This window comes from Monodelphis domestica, chromosome 1, assembly GCF_027887165.1.
Source record: "Monodelphis domestica isolate mMonDom1 chromosome 1, mMonDom1.pri, whole genome shotgun sequence".
NCBI classification, from domain to species: Eukaryota; Metazoa; Chordata; class Mammalia; order Didelphimorphia; family Didelphidae; genus Monodelphis; species Monodelphis domestica.
This window is the reverse complement of record NC_077227.1, coordinates 536,025,690-536,047,356: the sequence shown is the minus strand read 5'-3', so window position 1 is coordinate 536,047,356 and position 21,667 is coordinate 536,025,690. Positions and strand designations below refer to the sequence as shown.

Below are 21,667 nucleotides of genomic sequence, written 5' to 3'. Positions count from 1 at the left end.
CTTTCATTCCATCGGCCAATAGTGTGCTGTGATAAGTGTAACTCTGTGATATAGAATTATATATATATTAAAAATCCACAATACAGTGAAGCCACGATAAGTGAACCACAATAAAGCAAGGGACGACTGTACACTTGGTAAAAATTAAAGTATTATTTAAATATAAGCTATTATTGTATATAGAAGAATGGATGTTTATAGGATTACAAATGCTGAAAAGAAGTTGTATGCCTAAACTCATTTTATTAGTGAAAACCTTAAAACTCAAAGTAGTTAAGTGTCTTGCTACTAGTAACACACTCGCTAATTGTCTGAACTAGGGCACAATCTTCAGTTTTCTAATGACTTTAAATTCAGAGCTGTCTACACTGTGCTACACTGCCTCTCTTGGAGATCATAATATTGATGAAACATGATTATCATCCATAAAGGCTGTTTAGTCTAAAAGACCTACAGAGGGTAGATTTCATGATCTGCTTTAGCAGTCTTTTATTCAATCAAGAGATTTTTCCTCAAGTCCTTAAGGTAAAAATTTTGCCTTCATTTTGTTTCTATGTCAGAGTACCCACAAAGTAGCAATATATTAGAAGCCTCATAATGTTATGATTCAGTTTAAATGGGTACTTCTATGCAATATGACTTCCTTTATGCTTGAGCATACTTTAGTTTGGAATTTTTAATAATTTCACGGCTTTAAGTCCAATCAACCTCCCTCTCAACTTAAATTCTTTTATTTAATGGGAAAACTATTTTCTATCTGTATAGAAGACTTACTCAGCACCCTACTGACAGCTACCACCACTACCACCCTCCCGGGAGCTTGGGATTGAGGAGGATCACACAGTTGTATGTTTTGTGTTAATCTGTTCATAACTTAAAACCACATCATCTGGGTCCACTGGACAGTCTCACCCTTTTCAACTAATGATCATCCTATACATGTTCTGTCTAATCCCAAGGGGCATTTAATATATGAACTTTTTTGGAGGAGGATTTATTCTGTATTTGGCAAATGCAATTTTGCTGAAGCTATTAATTGTCTCAATTAGTAATGGGGAAAGTGGGCATCCTTGATTTACTCCTGTATCTACTGGAAAAGGTTTTAGTGTATCCTAAGAGAGCATTTACTTTTAAAAGAGAGATGTAAAATACTAGGAGAAACAACAGGATCTTAACTATTCAGATACTTAATGGGAAGACAATATCCAGAAGTCCTCTGTACTTCTGAAACGTGAAAACTGTTAAGATAAAAATGGTCAATAACTTACCCCCACAATTTCTTTTTGTATTTCTCTGCTAATTTTAGCAGAACTTCCAAGTAAGAATTTCTACCTGCTGCTCCTGTTTTAAACAGACAAAAGTTATTGAGTTAGAAAGGGAGCAACATTCTTTCCTTGCTTTAAAAACCATTTGCAGGATACATTAGCATCAAAGGAAAAGCTGATGGAGGATAAGTTTCTGTTCTCTTACCAGTATCAAGAATATGAGGTAATACAGCAACTACACAGAGCTGGTGTTCTTCACAAGTTTTCTTTGCCACTGCTTCATCAACAATCTGAGCATAATATGGAAGCTAATAGTTAATAATTAGGTACTTGCAAGGCGAACAGCCAAGAAAAGAATAAAAACCCAGTACTCTAAAATGCATTATTCAGAAAGGCAGCCCCCATCACCATTTTATATCATTATATATCAAGTCCTTTTTTCCCCAATATCATTTAAAGGAACGTATATAACAATGATGTTTGTACAAAACCCAATATAAATATTTATGATTTTTAGGTACATCCTTACTTATCAATTATTTTAGTGCAGAAAAGTGAAATGAAGCATTTGAAAAGGCTAAGCACCTAAGAGCAGTGGAATGCTGTTGTAGGTCAAAAAGGATAAGAGCCAATTTAAAACCAAAGGGAATATAAACCAAGAACATTTAAGTCACTTTCATATTTTCCATATACCAGTTTGGAAATCAATATCTCAAATTTCAGCATTAAAAGTACCTTGCATTGCAAGTTCTTTCAATATTTCAATTTACCCAGCAAATATTTATTGAGTGTCTCATATGTGCCAGACACTGTGTGAGCTGGAATACAAATAAAACAGTTTTTGCCCTTAAGGAGAGGTTCTAATGAGAGACAACAACAACAACTACATGAAGAAGTATAAAACCCATAGTAAATGACAAAGTAATTTCAAAAGGTGTGGAGGAACATAGACAGCTGTAACTTGAAGGAAACTAAGGATTCCATGAAAGAGGGAGAACATTCTAGGCCCAAGGGACAATCTGTACAAACCCATGGAATTGAAAATGTCATTTATAGCAAGCAGAAAATAGCTTAGCTATAACATAATATGCCTGAGAAGAAGTAATGCAGAATCACATTGGAAAGAAAAGGCTGGATGCCAAACAGGAATTTCTACCTGATATTTTTTACCTACAAGAGAAAATAGGGAGCCAATGATGCTTTTTTGAGCAGGAAATTGGCATAATCAGAACTATGTTTGAAAAATAACAATTTAGAGCTGTGTGGAGGATAGACTGGAGAAGGGATACTGAAGACATTGGAGATCAATTAGGAGGCTACTGCAATAGTCCAGAAAAGAGGTGATGTGGACCTGAACTTGGTATATATGATCAGGGAGGAGGGAATGGATGTAGATGTCCTATATATGGAACTGCAAAGAATTGCCAAATAATTGGATATAGAGGAAAGAAAATAACAAGTTGAGAATGATATTGCAAAATTACAAAGAGAGGATATAGCAATCCTTTAACAGAGATAGTGACATTAATATAAAATATTCTGTATTAATAAACTGAGATAGAGGGGGAAAAGCAATGTACCTCAAGGAGCTCAGGTGGTGGAGCATTATCAGAAAATAAATCTAGAGCATGGGAAACTATGTCAGATCTTGTCCTCCCACCACTATAATCCACAGGTGGTTCTCCTTTTTGGAAAATCTTGATTGTGGGAAATCCTCCAATCTACAATAAAATGTAGAATTATAAATTCTCATTAAACAGAGTAAGATAAAAAGAAAATAATTATTTTTCATAATTTCTAAGACTGTTTTTTAACTTACTAAAAGGACCTCAGAAATTTTTGTCTTCATTTTGTATCTGTTAAAGTACCCACAGAGTAGCAATACATTAGAAGTCTTATAATGTTATGAATCAGTTTAAATTGGTATTTTTCTGCAGCATGACTACCTTTAGGCTCAAACAAGCATTTTTAGTAATAATCGAATAATTCAAGGGGGCAGCTGGGTAGCTCAGTGGATTGAGAACCAGGCCTCGAGATGGGAGGTCCTAGGTTCAAATCTGGTCTCAGCCACTTCCTAGCTATGTGACCCTGGGCAAGTCACTTGACCCCCATTGCCTAGCCCTTACCAATCTTCTGCCTTGGAGCCAATACACAATATTGACTCCAAGACGGAAGGTAAGGGTTTTTAAAAAAATTTGAATAATTCAAGAGTAATTTTAATAACCGAAGAAATCAATTAAATTTACAATGTATTATCAAAATTAAAAGCACTATAAGCCTCAAAACATAGCTCCTGATTTGTGTTTGAAAGCATCGGTATGGACAAGTTGAGGATATGGAAGTGTGGAATAAAGCAGGACTATAAAAAACACATTCATTTCTAAGTATAAGTCAAAATTGATCATACTCATCAATAATCTCTATACAAATCGTAATACTTGGCCTAATTTGGGTGCTTGAATTTTTTTTTTTTAAACCCTTACCTTCTGTCTTGGAGTCAATACTGTGTATTGGCTCCAAGGCAGAAGAGTGGTAACGGCTAGGCAATGGGGGTCAAGTGACTTGCCCAGGGTCACACAGCTGGGAAGTGGCTGAGGCCAGATTTGAACCTAGGACCTCCCGTCTCTAGGACTGGCTCTCAATCCACTGAGCTACCCAGCTGCCCCCTGGGTGCTTGAATTTTAAGAAGGAAACTAGTACTCTTCATGAGAATTTCATTCCTCTAGCTAAATAGTCAGACACAAATAAAACCTAGGGTATTTGTACTAGACATATTTAAAATAAATTTAATGACTATCTATTCTATATATGCATATTATGTATGTGTTATCTACTATATGTTGTAATATGAAACGTGGCCTGCATTTTTTTTAATGTCAGGATTTTAATAATAGCAATTAATTGTGCTGAACCATCCACTCTTTCATCAATCTTCACATCAAATAAACTGGCAAGTAATAATGGTCTTAAAGCTGCCTGACATTTCAATACAATATATCCAAATAGGGAAAAACATGAATATCACTTAATCAATTAATTAATCAACATAGTCCATATTTCCCCCAATATTTTTATATGTAAAATAAGGAAGATTTAAATATTTGTGGTAAGGGCTAGGCAATGGATTAAGTGACTTGCCCAGGGTCACACAACTAGGAAGTGTCTAAGGCCAGATTTGAACCTAAAACCTCCTGTCTCTAGTCCTGGCTCTCAATCTACTAAGCCACCCAGCTGCCCCCCAGTTTTATCTATTTTTGAACTTCTCATTTTTGATTAAAGAACACTGACTTAACCTATTACAACACATTAATCAATGATAGAGGTCTTTAGAACCCAGATGTTCCAATTTTCTTCCTTTCCTTGGGTAGGCAAGAGCTGAGGGCCCCCCCTGAGAAAGCTCCCAGGTTTTTTTTTTTTTTAAATAACAGAAAACCTCAGAGTCAGAACCAGGATGGGTGCCAGTGAGCAATAGAAAGCAGTGACCAACATGAGACACTACAATGCTTAGATGGGGAAAGCCTAGGTCCTTAGCATTATGTCTCAAGATACCAGACCCTCAAGATCCAGTTGTCTGAATTTCAAAGCCAAGTAAATGAATGAGTGACTGAGTGTGTGTCTAACTCTAAGAAGAAGCAGTCAGTGCAGGAATGTACCTACTTTGAGAAAGAAAGGGTTCATTACTCTACCTAATGGTGCATGGGGGAGAGGAATCTGATCCTAACTACACAAAGCCCCAATTCGATAACTAAAGCTTTTAAAAAAAAGTAAACAAAATAAAATTGATAACTAGTATCAAAAATTACTGCAAATCTAGAGGAAAAGTAAAAAAAAATTTCAGTAGTAACTACATGAAAACTTAGAAGTCTAACAAAAAGGTAAAAAATGAAATAAAAGTTCTTGGAAGGAGAATGGTTTAGAAGGGAACAGGTTAAGTTTGACTCAAGTTAAAGGGACTCCCTGAAAACTAAAATAGATGACATAGAAGTCCCATGGGACAGTATAAAATAATTAGGACAAAATCAAAGTGGAAAAATTTGGAAAATATTTGATATCCAAGACCTAACCTAAAAAATAGGTCAAGGAGAGATAAATTAAGTTGTCTTACTTTCTAATTACCAATACTTAAACGAAGAAAAGTGCTAACAAACTTGAGCTTACTTCACCACCCACCAGTGGTAAAAAGCTAATTTTTCCTTTAAATTGACTTTTTCCAACTCCAGCTACCAAAATTTGATTACCCACCCCTATTGGCACATTTATCTAGTTCAAAATCTGAGGAGAGTGAGAGTGGACTGATGTCACTGTAGTTTTGCATTTGAATTTTTAATTTTTGTCATTGTTCAGTTTGCTTTTGGGTTTTGCTAGAGGTAGGTTAGGGAAAAGCTTGCCATTTCCCCAGAAGTTTGGTACTTCTCTCTATCCTTCTCTACACTCTGCAATGGGCAGATTTAGGTAGTGACCCATGAAGCCCTAGCATATTTCAAACCAAATTTTCAGTTAATGTCCTGTAAAGGAAATGGATGTCATTTGTGAAATCTGGGAATACTGTTTGTGGAATGAAATAATTTTAATTTGAGGTGACAGACAAAAGCCTTATATAATTTTGGTGGAGTCATTTGAACTGTATGGGTCATTTTAATCTATACAACAAAGAAGTTATATTATTAGATGATCTCTAAGATTCCTTCCACTTCTAAAATTCTATGATCCATAAGTCTTTGTTTCCTTTTCCACAATGGGAAGGAGATAACATGAATAAGGCACCACAATGATGCTATTTAATTAGAAGACTTCTGAATTGGCTAGGAGTAATGCTAAGGGGGAAGGGGGGGGGGGGGGGGAGAGAGGAATGAAGAACATTCCAAAAATGCGACTGCGTGTATCAAACCTTGAATAGTTACCATAAAGGATTATGGTAGAAACCTTAGCTGCTACATTATCTTGCATAGCTAATTAACCTATTTTAACTGCTGAATTTTCAGTTTTGATTCCTAATTTAGCAAAACCCCAGCTCCTTGTGGGTCAGGTTATATCAATGACTCTGTGATTTTATCCACGTGAATATCTCCTCCAATAATACCCATTAAGGCAACTGTTCTCACTTCTTCACAAATTAGACATAGGGTCTTAACCCAATTTGCTGAAGGGTCTTCCTCATGTTCTTTTACAGTAGGAAATATAGCTGATGTTAAAAGCAAGTTGTCAAGATTTATTTAAAAACATAAAAACCTCTGTAAATATTTTTCCATCTTTCATTGGCAAATGTTACATAAAAAGTAAAATTGGAAGGAAGAATAGTGAAAAATAGTACTATTTAAGAGACAGAAGACTTGGATTCAAGTACCAGATCTTATTAGCTGTGAATATCATTGAGTCTCTGGGTTTCAGGTTCTTCAACCTTAAAATGAAGGGTTTGGACCAGATGGTTCCTAAGGACCTCTAATTCTTAAAACTTAATGGTTCTATAATCAGACTTAAAACTTAAAAAATACTCACCCCATATCGGCTAGTCAATGCCTGATTTACTGTAGCATCTACAGCAGCTAGCTTCACTTTTCCTTTTGTCTGCTCCTTTACTTCTGTGGCTGCAGCTGCCCATTCAGGTTCTAAGCTATAGGAATAAAATAGCTTTAGATTACATGTCACTCTCAGTGATTAGCAATATTTACTCTTGTGCTGTCTTTAAATACAATTCAGATGAGGCAGACCTTGGAAATGACTCTTTTTAGCTACCCCCCTTCCCCCATTCTCTAAGGTCCCTGAAAGAAAACAGGAGACACACAAAATGAAAAATGCATTCCTTTTCCTTCAGGTTCTACATTCTATACCTATGTGCTACACACACCACTCCCTATAATAAACCCCAGATGTTTGAAAGTCTAATGACAGACTAAGTTCTTTGTCAAAATAGTTCTAAATTTATTTGAGTAAGAAGCTTTAGACTTCAGCTAGAAGAGTAGATTAAAATAAGCATGAAACAAAAAGAGGGTAAAAACTAATTGTCCAACTTACTTTTTGCAATGCCCACACCAAGGAGCATAAAACTCCACCAACCAAACATCATCACTGTCAAGTACATTTTTATCAAAAGTGTCGTCTGTTAGTTCAATCACATCCTTCTTGCCTGAACCTTCATTTCGACTCTGTAAATCAAAATACATCCAAACCTTGGTTATTATAACTTGGGAATAAGATTTAGGGCAACAAATATAATAATTTCTTATGTAAATTTAAGAAATGATTACACACTTCTTTAAAGTGTTTTATTTTTACAATTCAAGTGTGAAATGAATAAAACCAACAGTTTTTCCAGTGTATTAGACACTTAATGGAATAATATGACTGCACATATACTCTTTTTAAAGAATTGCATATACACACATATCCTTCCATATGCTCTAGAAGCTGAAGCTTCAATATTCTCACTTTCTTGGAATGAAGAGTTTAAACAAAGTTTAAAATAGATATCCATTTATGATTAGATGAAAAATGGTTAGATGAACTGTGATATTTGAATGCAGTGAAATATAATTTCACCATAAGAAGTGAGGAATGAGGAATTTAAAGAAACACGGAAGACCTGTATGAAGTGAATAGAAAAATTAAGCAAAATGACTAACAAATAATCTATATTAAAAAAAAAAAACTAAAACTTGGCACCCTCAACACTATGTAATTATTCTGACTGATCTTGGACTAGGGAGGTGAGGAAATACATCCCCACCTTCTGATAGAGAATTGGGAGGCTATGGGTATAGAATATTGTTAATTTGTAGTACTGCTTAATTTGTAAAGTGTAGTATTAACAAAAGAAGAGGTAGAAAATTATTCATGCAAATGTCCATTTAATTAGTAGGATTTTTTTTGCGGGGGGGTGGGGATATAAGGGAAAGCTAACAAGGAATGAGGAATTGATTTAGTGAGGGAAGAAATAAGAAGGCTGTCTTGGAAATGACTGATATAAAAACAAAACAGTATCAATAAAACATTGTTTCAAGTTAACAAAAATAAATAGAAAGTCTTACAGAACTATATCCACCACTTCTTCCACCAAGGCGTTCCTTTACCAGTTGTCGTAAAGAACTAAGGGCAGCATCTATAATAGCTTCACCAGTTCTACCACCTAAATGGAAAACAAATGTAGAATGGTGAATATTCATACATTGTAGAAAAAGAAGTTGGTATTCTGAAAACTGATTTGTTTTGATGTCACCAAATTGCTTTCTAACATAAAAAATACATAGTCCCTATTTTTAAATCATTCTACTTATTCAATGCTATGACTTCATTTTTTTTTTACTTGTTCAGTTTTAATAGTGATGGCAAAAGCATGTGCAATTTCCCTTATGTCATCTACTTTAAGGTGTAGTCAGACAAAATACAATCTAAAAGTGAAAAATAGTTAAATGCTAAAAGAATGGTTTTGGGGGGCAGCTAGATGGCTCAGTGGATCGAGAACTAGGTCTAGAGACTAGGTTCTAAGTTCAAATCTGGCCTCAGATACTTCCTAGCTATGTGGCCCTGGTCAAGTCACTTAATCTGACATTGCATAGCCCTTACTACTCTTCTGCCTCAGAACCAATACATAGTATTGATTCTAAGATGGAAGGTTAAGGGTTTAAAAAAAAAAGTTTTTCCTGCTATTAGACATAAAGAATTAAAAAACTTGTAACAATCCTAGAGAGTTACCATATTTACCCTTTTCAAATAATACATAGAACAAGTAATTTAATTTAGAGGGAAAAGTTAGAAAATTATGCAAGTGTTAATATACAATGATAAACAGATCCTTAAAGAGCCTACTCATCATATCTGACATAAAACAACTCCTCATAGATGTTGCCACAATAAAAGTCCTACTGGTTCCTCCAAAGGTCCATTCCAGCTTTAAATTCTATGATCTTTAGAAGGGAGACTAGACTTAGGTATCCCAGACTATTTGGCTAAATGCCTGAACATTAGGAAGAAAATGACCAAAGTGTTACTAGAAATTGAAAATTACAGAATAAAAAGTTTTGAAGTTTTGAAATTTAGAAAACTACTTTGCCATTTGTGAAATGGATCAAGCTTGGGGATAATTTCATTTTTTTTTCCTTAGAGGTTTTATTTTTATTAGCATTGATAAAATGGTTACTTTTATGCTGATAGCAACTGTTTTTGGAGTTTCAGATACAAGTTTGGATTTGGTAGACAACTACGTCATTCCTTTCCCCTCCATTATCATCACTATCACTTTATTTTTAAAAGCCAATTACAGTATAACAAATTTCCATATTAAGTTTTCTACAGTTAATGATCCAAATTGTTTCTCTCCTTCCTTCCCTCCCCCTCCTGGAGCTGGCAAGCAATTCAAGCTTCGTTATAGGTGCATTATCATGCAAAACATTTCCATGTTGTTCATTTTTGTAAGTGAATAATCTTATAAAACCCAAACCGCAAAACATATGCCAAAATAAACATGTGAAAAATTGTAGGCTTTCATCTGCTTTTTGACTCCAACAGTTCTATTTCTGGAGGTGGATAGCATTCTTTGTTATAATGCCCCTCAGAATTGTCCTGAATTAAAATATTTAGAGCTGCTCTTTCTGTGGTGGCAAAGAATTGGAAATTAAAGGGATGTTCATCAATTGGGGAATGGTTGAACAAATTGTGATATTGATGGTGACGGAATATTATTGTGCTACAAAAAAAGATGCACAGGATGATTTCAGAAAGAGATGGAAAGATCTATATGAACTGATGCAGAGTGAAACAAGCAGAACCAGGAGAATGTTATATATAGTAACAACAATATTGTTAAACAATCAAATATGACAGACTTCATAGCTAATACAATGATTAGCATTACAATCAATATAATACAATACTTAATCAGCAATACAATGATAGGACATATGATTTTTCAATTGTACAGCTGGGTTTATGTTTTGGGGTTCTGTTTTTTTTTTTCTAAACCCTTACCTTCCCCATCTTGGAGTCAATACTATGTATTGGTTCCAAGGCAGAAGAGTGGTAAGGGCTAGGCAATGGAGGTCAAGTGACTTGCCCAGGGTCACATAGCTGGGAAGTGTCTGAGGCCAGATTTGAACCTAGGACCTCCCATCTCTAGGCCTGGCTCTCAATCCACTGAGCTACCCAGCTACCCCCCCCCTCCCCAAAAGGTTCTGGCTTTATAAGATTACTCACTTACAAAAATGAACAATATGGAAATACGTTTTACATGATAATACATGTATAACCCAGATCAAATCACCTAACAGCACCAGGAGGGACAAGGAAAGGGAGAGAAGTTCGATCATATAATTTTGGAAAACTTATATAGAAATTTATTACATATAATATATTTTTTGAAAATTATATAACTACAGAATTTTCCTGCATTATTGTATTGCTGATAGGTATCACATTTTATCCATGCCACAATATTGCTGTCACTGTGCACAATGCTGTCCTGGTTCTGCTTATTTCATTCTGTATCACATAGGGAATGTTTCAATTTCTCATTGTATCCTTGGCATAAGATAGGCCCTTAATACTCATTGAACATGGTAATTTGTAGTTTTAAAACTTCTGGAAATTATTCTCTAATGCCTAGGGTGTCTTCCCTTCCCTTCCTCAAGAATCTTATTCATTCTTCAGAGTCCAGTTCAAATGCTACCTATTCCCCTACCTCCCTAATAATTTCTACAATGTATCCCTGCTTTGCCCTCTAATGGACTTTGTTTTCATTATCAATACTATATGTTACACTTGTCTATGTAGATGTCTAGAGTGTAAACTCTGTAAATATTTGAAATGGAATGTCCTTCTTTTATACATGCTATTTCCCCTGTTTCCAGTAGGGGGAGAAATAAGGCAGTTATATAGAGAGGCATCAGTAAATCAGTAGACATGTGCATCTTGGATACTTGATATGACACAAGAAAGTTAAGTGAGGAGCACTCAGCCCTCTAAGGACACTGACTTTCTAGTGACAATGTAATGGTTATTTAAAATCTGTTTTAAATTAAAACAAAGAAATGCCAGTATATAGCAAAGTCAGAAGAAAAAGAGAAGTAGTAAAATAAACTCTTACCCTGGTAATCTTCTGGTCTATTTTTGTTGGATCCAAATATCTTAATAGTGGGAAATCCTTGGACTCCATACTGTCCACCTAAGGACTGATGTTTATCTGCATCAACTGCACCAACTTTCACTATATCCTGTTGAAATTCAAGTAAATATTATTTTGTACTCATACTTCACAAACATAAAGACTTGCTTTTTTTTCTAGATTTCCTAGAACATTCAAAAGCATGATTTCACTATCTTGCTCAAAACTGAGTACTTTCCATATAAATTTCACAACTGCTTTCATTAAAAAAAAACAAAAAACCCTCCTTTTAAAACAAGCTGTGATATCAGAGTTCTAAAATATAATAACACTGGGGCGACTACAGAAGGTCCTGGGTTTGGATGCAGATATTTTTAGACACTTTCCTAGCTGTGTGACACTTGACAAGTCATTTAACCCCAATTGCCAAACCCTTACCAACCGCCCTTCTGCCTTGGAACTGATACTTAGTAGTATTGATTCTAATACAGAAGGTATGTACTCCTGAAAAAAAAAATTTAATGCCCACATTAATATTTTTTTGTCTGGTCAAATGACAAATGCAGGTGCTCATTAAATTTCTCAGAATCATAAAGGCTATGCACTTGACTGTGTGTATCCCAGTTACTTTACAGTATAACATTCCCTACCCATTTGGATATCTGGTTCATCAGTACCATTTCTAGCATAAAACAGAATCAGGAATGGTGGAAAATCCATGAGTGAGGAATAGGAAGATCAAAAAAGGAGTCTCAGCACCAGAGTAAATGAGGGAGCCAAAAATGGAATAGCAGACTTAACAGAAGTGGGAACCATAAGCAGATCCACAGAGGAAAAGATGGAATTATTTTATCTTAATTTCTCCAATTTTCCACTTGGTGGTGGTTGTCCTTCATACTCAAAGAGGACAAAATGACACCACTGGGTGCTATCTTTTGACTTGAGCATAAATTGGATTTAGGTGAAGCTAAGCTATCAGCCTCACTCTCTCTCCCAGTCACTTAAGTCCAGTGGTAAGACAAAAGTCAGAAGACATCCAGGATGTAGTGGATGACTTCTTCAATGTCTAACCAAGCTCTAAGTAATAAGTAATAAGGCCTGCTTCTGCAGCTTTTCATGGCTATTGGAACAAAATTTTCTCATTCACTTTTTCTGATAAGGGAAGTCTTCACATGCCTGGGGTAGACATCCCCCCCTCACTCAATGATGAGGAGTTTGAGGCCTCTTGATTATTTTCAACCTGGTTTAAGCTCACCTGCCAAGATGCTTTAACCAGGTTGTGGCCATTATGCATACTACAGCTTCTTGGAATCACAAGTGAGAGCCTTAGGAAGCAGGTAGATACCAAAGGAGGAAAGCAGCTCAGAAAAGGCCTCAGCAAGTCCTCACATCAAATTGTCCCTGAATGCCCTGTTCACTACTAGTGAAGCTAAATAAAAGTAGCTATAGGAGATTCTACAATTCAAACAATTCAATTCAGTTAAATAAACTTAAGTACACACTATATGAAAGGTACAATGCCACATATCCTTGGATTAAAGAAAGTTATCTGCCCAAAGTTACAGTTAGGAACTATCAAAGCCAGGATACTAACTAGGTCATCTGACTAAATCTATTTCTACCCCCCCACAAAATCAAATGAGAATATAATAATGACATGAGAGGGCACAGATGGGCAAGAAGGCACTTGAGGGAAGGATCAAGAAAAGTTTAATTCCATGGAATAGGTGGTATCTGTGCCTACCCTGCAAGGAAAAAAGGTATTTTAACAGGTGTAGAGAGGTATAGGGAATATTTAGGGATGGGGGATAATGAGCACCAATGCACGAAGCTGGAAGAAAACACAGATTCAGGGAAAAGCTAATATTCAGCTTACCTAAAAGATAAGGGAACATAACACGAAAGGGAGTAGTATGAAATAAAGCTGCAGAAGTGGCTGAGGTCACACCAAGTCAGGCCTTGAATGCTATGTTAAGGAGTCCCCCTTTTTAAGCCTACAAACAATGGGGAAGCACCAAAAGCATTTATTCAATTTCTGTGCTAGGATGAAAATTTTAGCAGTAATCTAATGGATGAATGGGATTACTAGAGTATTAATTGACACTAGTTGAACTTAATATTTAGATATTTAATTGAAACAGAAGAGAGACTAGAGAGATTGGTTAGGAAACTACTCCAGAAGTCTAAGTGACAGGCACTGAGAACCAAATTTAGGAAAGAAAGGAAAAAGGAAATGAGGGATAAATCAATGATAAAGACAGAATAGCAAACACTGAATTCTTAAGTATTCAACATAGGCTTGACATTTCAATAAATTCAAACTGTACTATATAAACCAATCACATAGTTATTGCAAAGTTTCCTTCAGATTAAATGCATTTAATCTGATTATCTGAATGGAAAAGTACAGAAAGTATTTTCTGAGACACCTTTGGGAATGGTTGAAACTTACTTTTAATGCTGTTGCTGCTTTCTTCCATTCTGGTGCTAACCTTTGGCAATGACCACACCTTCATGGAGGATGAGGGGAGGTAGAGTAGAAGAGGGGTAGGAAAACCAAGAATTGATGATTAAAATTACTTTTTCTCTACTTATAATCACAGAAAAAAATTAAGACTTTTAGAAATTATCATTGCTTCAATAAGAATGATGCTGAATTCTGTCTAAATGCCTTGAATAAGAATTAAAAGAACTAAAAATATGATTTTGAGGCCTTAGAGAGTCCTCATCTTATCCATAAGAAAACTGAGACCCGAGGAAGTAAAATGATTTGAAAGGTCACAGTTAATGAATAGCAGAGCTGAAATTCCATATATCCCAGGTTAGTATTCTTCAACTGGTAGCTTTTATGTGGGTGGGGAGTTAGGATTAAACCTTTAAAAATTAATTTATTAGTCAAATCATATTTAAAATAAAAACCATATGGAATATTTATCTGTTAACAAGAGTAATGATTTTGTTATAAATTTAAAATCATATCTCACCCAAGAAACATGGTATAATGTATTTTGAATCACTTGTATTCTTCAATCCCAATCTTTTAGTAATTTGCAATCACTGACCCAGACAAACAAGGTTATACTTTATTGATGGGCACTGAGTACAATACTAATCTAAAATCCAAAGTACCCCAAAATATCCTGGGATGAGGCTTTGACTTATTTACAAACAAAATCACTATGTAAATTTAGTCACATTAAGGGATTTACGAAACTATATTTGAATTATGTAAATATCTACCCAAACAGGATCATAATATCTCTAGCCGTCAGTATGTCAGCTATGTACATCAAGATATTGTATTAGAATATTCAGAATGTGTAAATAGCAAAACTTTTAAATTTGATATTGTTACTCTAATCTCTATTAACATGCATTTTGTCAATGAAATGGTAAATTGTCTTAACAACAGTACTCCAAAGGCAGCTTGGCTGAGTGTCTATTCTTAGGCTCAAAGGCTAGGATTTCTGTTCAAATCCCACTTCGAAAACTCTTGACAGCTATTTGATTATGGGCAAAACCCTTCACTTCTATTTGTTTCAAGTACTAAGACTTTGGTATAGTCATAAATAACTCTGTGGAGGGAATTCCTAGTTTCTTTAAAGGTGAAATCAGAGCCTCCCTATGGTTCAGTATTAACAATATTTCATATGCTGCACTGGACAATAACAACCCTTTCTCAATTACTCTATTACTACTACATAGTTTTAATATCAAGTATATTTATTATAATACACATTCTACAAAAAGGCAATTCCCATTTGTTAGATGTTACACTATTAACCATGCTATTTTAATGAATAGAATCTCTTTGCATTAGAGTATTTCTACTTTTATTTAATAACTATTGATTGCATCTATAGCCTAAGATTTTAATACCTAAGACCAATGAACAAATTAATCCTAAAATATCTATAATATCTACCCTATCAAATTTTAAATTATTATTCATATTATATTTATATATTAGATTAAGTTTATAACAATTACAAATTTTAATCATATAACTAAATTTAAGAGGTAATTAAAAAAGTAATTTTAATGTGTCCATTGATAAATATTAAAAACTTGAGATTTCATTTTACTTTTAAATGCACGAGCCTTTTTTTCACCTAGACTTGTGATTTCATAAATGCAGAGCACTCCTTGAGAAGCAAATACCCACTACTGTAGACCTGTAGCTATCCCCAGTTTAGAGAATTACCTGGGGACATTGAGAGGTTAAATGATTTGCCTATTAGAAGTGGAATTTTAATCCAGATTTTCCTAACTCTGAAGCTAGTTTTCTATCTACTATACTGCTGAGGACAAGTTTTTAATTAAATGTTTTCACATATGGTATTCTTTGTTTTGAATAAATTACATTTTATCTAGGATAAAAATCTTGAGTCCCACTTATTTTAAACGTATACCAATCATATCGTATTTAAAGTTGAGTAAGATTTTTCTTTGGACCACTCTCCACTATCATTTATATATTTATAACCATATTACTACTTTACTCAGTTCCCCAATTATCTTCCATTAGCCTTTCCTTTGGTAAACAACTAAATAACCCAACTTCAATTTTCTCATTATTGTTTATAGCAATACTTTGATGGCACAGTGTTTACAAGTACAACATGAACACTTACCATGGAGCATAGAATTCTATGAGCCACAAACTGTTACTCTGAATAACTTCACGGTTGAAACTGGAAGGAGTCAATTCTATCACATCATCACTAGAGGAATATAAACCATTTACACCCAGAAAGAAGGCACAGCTTATCAATCCTAGAACAAAAACAAATAGAATAATCAAAAAGGTGAAGAGGAATTAGTCCAGCTTCCCACCTTCCCCTCTCCCCAGTGTTAGCTCCATACAAGTAGAAGACCCCTGCCCACTTATTTTTAGAAAACCCTGCAATGAGTTTTCATCATGAATTAAAAACCACAAATGGCAATAAATTTTATAGCTACATTATAGGCAAAGTGGGTTCTTGAAGACCTTGCCATGCCACCATTTATCTCTGTGGCAAAAGACTTGGGTACTAAATAACTAGTTTCCAAGTTCTTTTAGACTATATATATTCAGAAGCCAAGGCTTCTTTATACACCATTTTCTTCTGTATAAACAGCTGAATAATTTAAAATGTTTTTATATGTTATATCATTTGATCCTCATACTGTCCTTGTAAAATAAGATGAGAAAATCAAGGCTCCAAAAGGCTGACACTCAACTAGTAAATGGAAAAGTCAAGATAAAAATCTAGGTTTTCTGACTCCTGCCTGTTTCTCTGCTTTTCCATTACATGATAGTCTTTAGTGTGAGAAAATGAATGGTACAAATGGAAATAATATTTACATGGGAAGGAAAAAGTGTAACAATAAAGGTAATAACAATAATAACAATAGTTAGCATTATATAAATCTTTTAAGGTTTGCAAAAGGCTTTACAAATTATCTCATTTTTATCCTTACAACAATTCTGGGAGGTAGATGCTATTACTTATCCCCATTTTACAGACGAGATATTGGGCAGAGTTAAGGAACTTGTCTAATAAATGTTAAGGAACATCTAGTAAGTGTTTGAGGACAAATTTGAACTTTGGTCAATCTCACTAAAAGTGCTCTCTATCTACCAAGAGACTTCCATTCCTCTGATCAGGCTCATTCTTTATGCTTATAATGTCCTCCTTTCCAGCTCTCTCAACAAACATATAAATGTTTGTGATATAAAGCTGTCAAGTTTCTCTGTCTTCTTAGGAATTTACACAAGTATACTACAAAAACAAATGAGTCTAAAGAAAACACTGAAAAACCTGGGGTAGGGTGAAGTGGGGGGGTGGGGGTCGGGGACAGTGCCAGAGAAATAAAGAAAAGCTTTGATCTAGGAAGCAGCAGCTGAGTTGAAGATAAGAATTCTGAACAGACATGAGGTGGCAATGGACTGAGAATGAATGGATGAATGTGAAATTAGAATAATAGCCAATTTTCCAGAATGACTGGAATATATAACAAGAGATAGGTAGTAGTATAAAATATGTCTGGAAAGGTGGAGGGTGCCCCAGATATTAGATTAATTTTGAGTCTTAAATGTTAAGAGTGAGTGAGGCAGTATTTTATCCTGAAAGCAAAGGAGGGTGGGTAGTGGATGATAAGGGAGATTTTGAACAAGAGAAGTGACATTTTTACTAGAAGTATTATAGGGTCTGCAAAAGATGGACTGAAGGGAATATACTAGAAGGCAGGTAGGCTAGTAAGGTATTTTAGTGGTAAAGGCCAATGATGATGAAAATCAGAACTGTGGTGGTAGCTAGGAGAATTAAGGGAAACCAATGCAGATGAGAGATATGTTGTGGTGGTACAACCAACAAGATTTGGCAATGTGATACTCAGAGATTAGATGTGAGGGAGAAAAATGAATAAAGGACAATTCTTAAAAAGTATGAATATAGGTGACCAGAACAATGATGATACTCCCAACAGAAACAGGAAAGAGCTTAGAAGAAGGGTGATTTTAGGTATGAGGAAGAGGCATTCTGTTTCTGACATCTTGAGGCAGAAATGCCCACAGGATATCTTAGAAGAAATATATGATGTCAGTTTATGGCCTGTGGATGCAATCCAGTACAAGGATGAGCAATGGTTTTGTAGATTTGGGAGACATATATATGCACACAGGAATTATCTGAGAGAAGAAGTAAAGACAGAGACCTAGGAAACACTTATCTTAAGAGGGCAGGAGATGGGGGGTAAACTAACAATGGAGGATTGAAGAAACAGTCAAAGAGAAAGAAAACCAAAGAAAAATGTCCAGAAAGCGTTAGTCAATAGTATTAAAAACTCCAGAAGTCAAAGAGGGCTGAGGGTTTTTTAAAAGGTCATAAGATCAAATTAAAAGATCATTTTAGAGTAGTGGGACCAGAAGTTAGATTGATAGGAGTTGAATAGGCAATAAGGAAATAGAGATTAAGAGAACTAATAATTCTATGATTTTTAGAAGTCAAAGGGAAATATGTAGGACAACTTGAAGGGAGTATGTCAGCTGAAGATTTTTATTTTTTATTTTTCTAAACCCTTACCTTCCGTCTTGGAGTCAATACTGTGTATTGGCTCCAAGGCAGAAGAGTGGTAAGGGCTAGGCAATGGGGGTTAAGTGACTTGCCCAGGGTCACACAGCTGGGAAGTGTCTGAGGCTAATTTGAACCTAAGACCTCCCATCTCTGGACATGGCTCTCTATTCACTGAGTCATAGAGCTGCCCCCAATTGAGGTTAAGTGACTTACCTGGGGTCACACAGCTAGGAAGTATCTGAGTTCATATTTGAACCCAGGACCTCCCATCTCTGGACCTGGCTCTTTATTCACTGAGCCACAGAGCTGCCCCAGCTGAAGGTTTTTAAAGGATAGGGATCAAGTAAATGGGACCATGTAGGTAGCAGGAAAGAGCTGGTAGACATAAGATGAATGACAGATGATCAACAGGAAAAATTCCTGGAGATGGATTGAGAGCCTCAGGAGCTTTCTTCAATATAGAAGTAGACAATAGGTAAAGCTATAGAGGTATGGTATAGGAAAGATAATGTTAATAGGGCCCTATTTCCTTAATAAAGACATCCTCTTGAAGTTCACCTCAAATGTCTTTTTCTTCATGAAACCTGTGTTTCATCTCTCCAATAAACTTGCACAATACTATCATCTTTGAACCTTCTCCCAACTAGAATGCTTCCCAAGGGCTTGCATCTAGCATTTATATTTCATCTAGAACAAAGCATACTGTAGAATTCTGATTTTTAAGTCAATAATCAAGAACAGATTTTCTTAACGCCATCTCAGCATTAGCTTAAACAGAGTTGCTCCCTCTCAAACCACCCTTGAAATATATTAAGCTCCCGAGATAAATATACCTCTCAAAGCAAGATCTGCTTTATATAAAAACTTCTTTGGCCTTCTGTTCTATTTTCAAGCTAGACATAAGCTTAATCATTTCCTCTGTGGATTAGAGGCCATAGTGACATATCCCACTCAGTCTCTAGGCTTAAGCAGGGGGACAGAAAACTGAGGGCCTCTCTATGACACCTATCATTAGGAGTAAATTTCTATAATATATACTGTCCATTTGAAGGTGCTTTGTAGTCTAGCTTTTCTATTCAAAGATAATACTAATGGATATAACTTCAGGAAAGCAGCTGTTTTAGTAGCTAGATGGCATTTTGCTGATTCCTCTTTCAAATGAGGTTCCTTACATTTTTTTTTAACCCTTACCCTTTCTTATAATTAACATTATATATTGGTTCCAAGGCATTGAGAGGTAAGGACTAGACAATGGCAATGGAAGTCAAGTGACTTGCTCAGAGTCCCACAGCTGGAAACTATGGCAGGCCAAATCTGAACCCAGGATCTCTTGTCTCTAAACTTGGCTCTCAATACACTGTGCCACCTAGCTGCTCCCAATTCCCTGGGAGGTACATGATATCAAAGACCACTAATAATTTTATAATCATTAAATTAAAATAATTTAAGAATCTCTTAAAACAATGACAAAAAGTTTATTTTCAAGAAGTCATAAATAAAAACTACACAAATCTATTAGAACCAAAGGGTAAAGTGAAGAAAGATCATCTCATACAAATGGCAAAGTACCAGAAATACCATAGCCAAAATCAAGAGTTCCCACATCAAAGAAAAAGTACTGCAGAAGCCTCCAAAAACAGTTCAAGTCTTAAACCATCAAAATCATAGAGATCTTAAGAGTACTCCAGGACAAATTATAAGTTTACAATCAAGAATAATTTACCCTGCAAAGGTAAGTATAATCCTACAGTGAAAACAGTGGATCTTTAATGGAATAGGGGATGTCCAATCACTTCTTTTCTTTTAAACCCTTAATGGGTATAGGTTCCAAGGCAGAAAAGTGATAGGCAATGGATTCAAGTGACTTGCCCATGGTCTCACAGCTAGGAAGTATTTGAGGCCAGCCAATCACTTCTGATGAGAAGACCAAAATGTAAATTTACCCAAGAAACTGGAACTGGTAGTAGGATGGATGCAGTGTTGGCACAATGGGAGGAGGGTAGAAGAAAGGAGAAAAAAGTATTTTTTCAGTCTTAATGTCTTCAAAGAAAATTAGTAAGAAAAAGAGGATTTGGGGGTAGACGGTTCTGGTTTGAGGGTTTTATGAGGGGCAAGAGAATGGAGGGCAAAAAGTATACACTAGTGTAGAGGAGGAAGAGAATGTATTTTGCTGTTTCTCAAAAGTGGAGAACATATAAAAACTAAGTAGAGAGGTAGGCACAAGAACCTCACTCTTATCTGAAAAGGAGAGGAGGGTTGAACACAGTTTTATGTATAAACACAAGGAAAAGAATAGGAATAGGAAGGAGTGGGGTTAAGAGGGAAAATTTGGAGGGGAAGAGGAAAACAAAACAAGCAAATTGATTGTGATGTCATTAATGGCTGAATAAATCATGTTATAGGAATGTAATTTTATTGTATCGTTTAAAAAACACAAAAATATACTTTTAGAGAATCCTATGTATTACTGTTAAGAATTCAAATAGATGGATGCAGAAGAACATTTCATATAAATATAGCAATGGGGAGAAAGGAAAAACAACTTTGAAAGAATTCAGATCAATGAAAGGATCAATCAAGCCTTCCTATATGAAGTATGTTATCCACTTCCTGAAAGAGGTGATGAAGAGACACACTTTTTTGCACATGGCTTGTGTGGATTACTTTAGCTTGATGATATCTATTACAGGGCCTTTCCTTCTTTCTCTTAAAGAACCAGAAGTTTGGGGACGAGAGAGGGTAGTTAGGCCATTAACGTATTTGATTGTCCTTTAAATTATTTGCTATATTTTATTATTTAACATAAAATTTAAACAATACATTTAATATTACATATAATTTTAAAGAAGCTTGTGGAGTAGAGAACCACAGTTGCATATATAATCCTGTATTTGTTTTTTAATTTATTTTTTTGTCTCTATATTAATCATTCTCGTAAGTGAACAATCTCATAAAACCAAAACCCCAAAATACACTCAAGTAAACAAATGACAAATCATGTTTTCATCAGCATTTTTACTCAAATAGTTCTTTCTCTGGAGGTGGATAGCATTCTTTTTCTTAAGTTCCTTAGAATTGTCCTAGAACATTGTACTGCTGTTAGTAGCAAAGTCTATCACATTTGATCATTTCACAATATTGCAATTACTTTTGTGTTTTTCTTTTTGGTATCTAAGTTCCAAATTTAAAAATTAATATTATATAAAGGAGAATGATCAAAGGATAATTCCTAGATCATAATACCAGGCCCC

At 35.1% G+C, this 21,667-nt stretch overlaps 1 protein-coding gene across 1 annotated transcript in view; it reads right to left on the bottom strand.

The window, feature by feature from the left end:
• Positions 1 to 21,667, bottom strand: part of PDIA6 (protein disulfide isomerase family A member 6) — a 34,420-nt gene that overhangs the window by 10,811 nt on the left and 1,942 nt on the right. The window contains exons 2-10 of the mRNA XM_007476137.3: positions 15,993 to 16,134; positions 13,811 to 13,868; positions 11,341 to 11,467; positions 8,291 to 8,388; positions 7,278 to 7,408; positions 6,762 to 6,876; positions 2,846 to 2,986; positions 1,471 to 1,555; positions 1,269 to 1,341 (exon numbers count right to left, since the gene is read on the bottom strand). Coding sequence (XP_007476199.1) covers positions 1,269 to 1,341; positions 1,471 to 1,555; positions 2,846 to 2,986; positions 6,762 to 6,876; positions 7,278 to 7,408; positions 8,291 to 8,388; positions 11,341 to 11,467; positions 13,811 to 13,868; positions 15,993 to 16,134 — 970 coding nt within the window. The remainder of the gene's footprint in view (positions 1 to 1,268; positions 1,342 to 1,470; positions 1,556 to 2,845; positions 2,987 to 6,761; positions 6,877 to 7,277; positions 7,409 to 8,290; positions 8,389 to 11,340; positions 11,468 to 13,810; positions 13,869 to 15,992; positions 16,135 to 21,667) is intronic.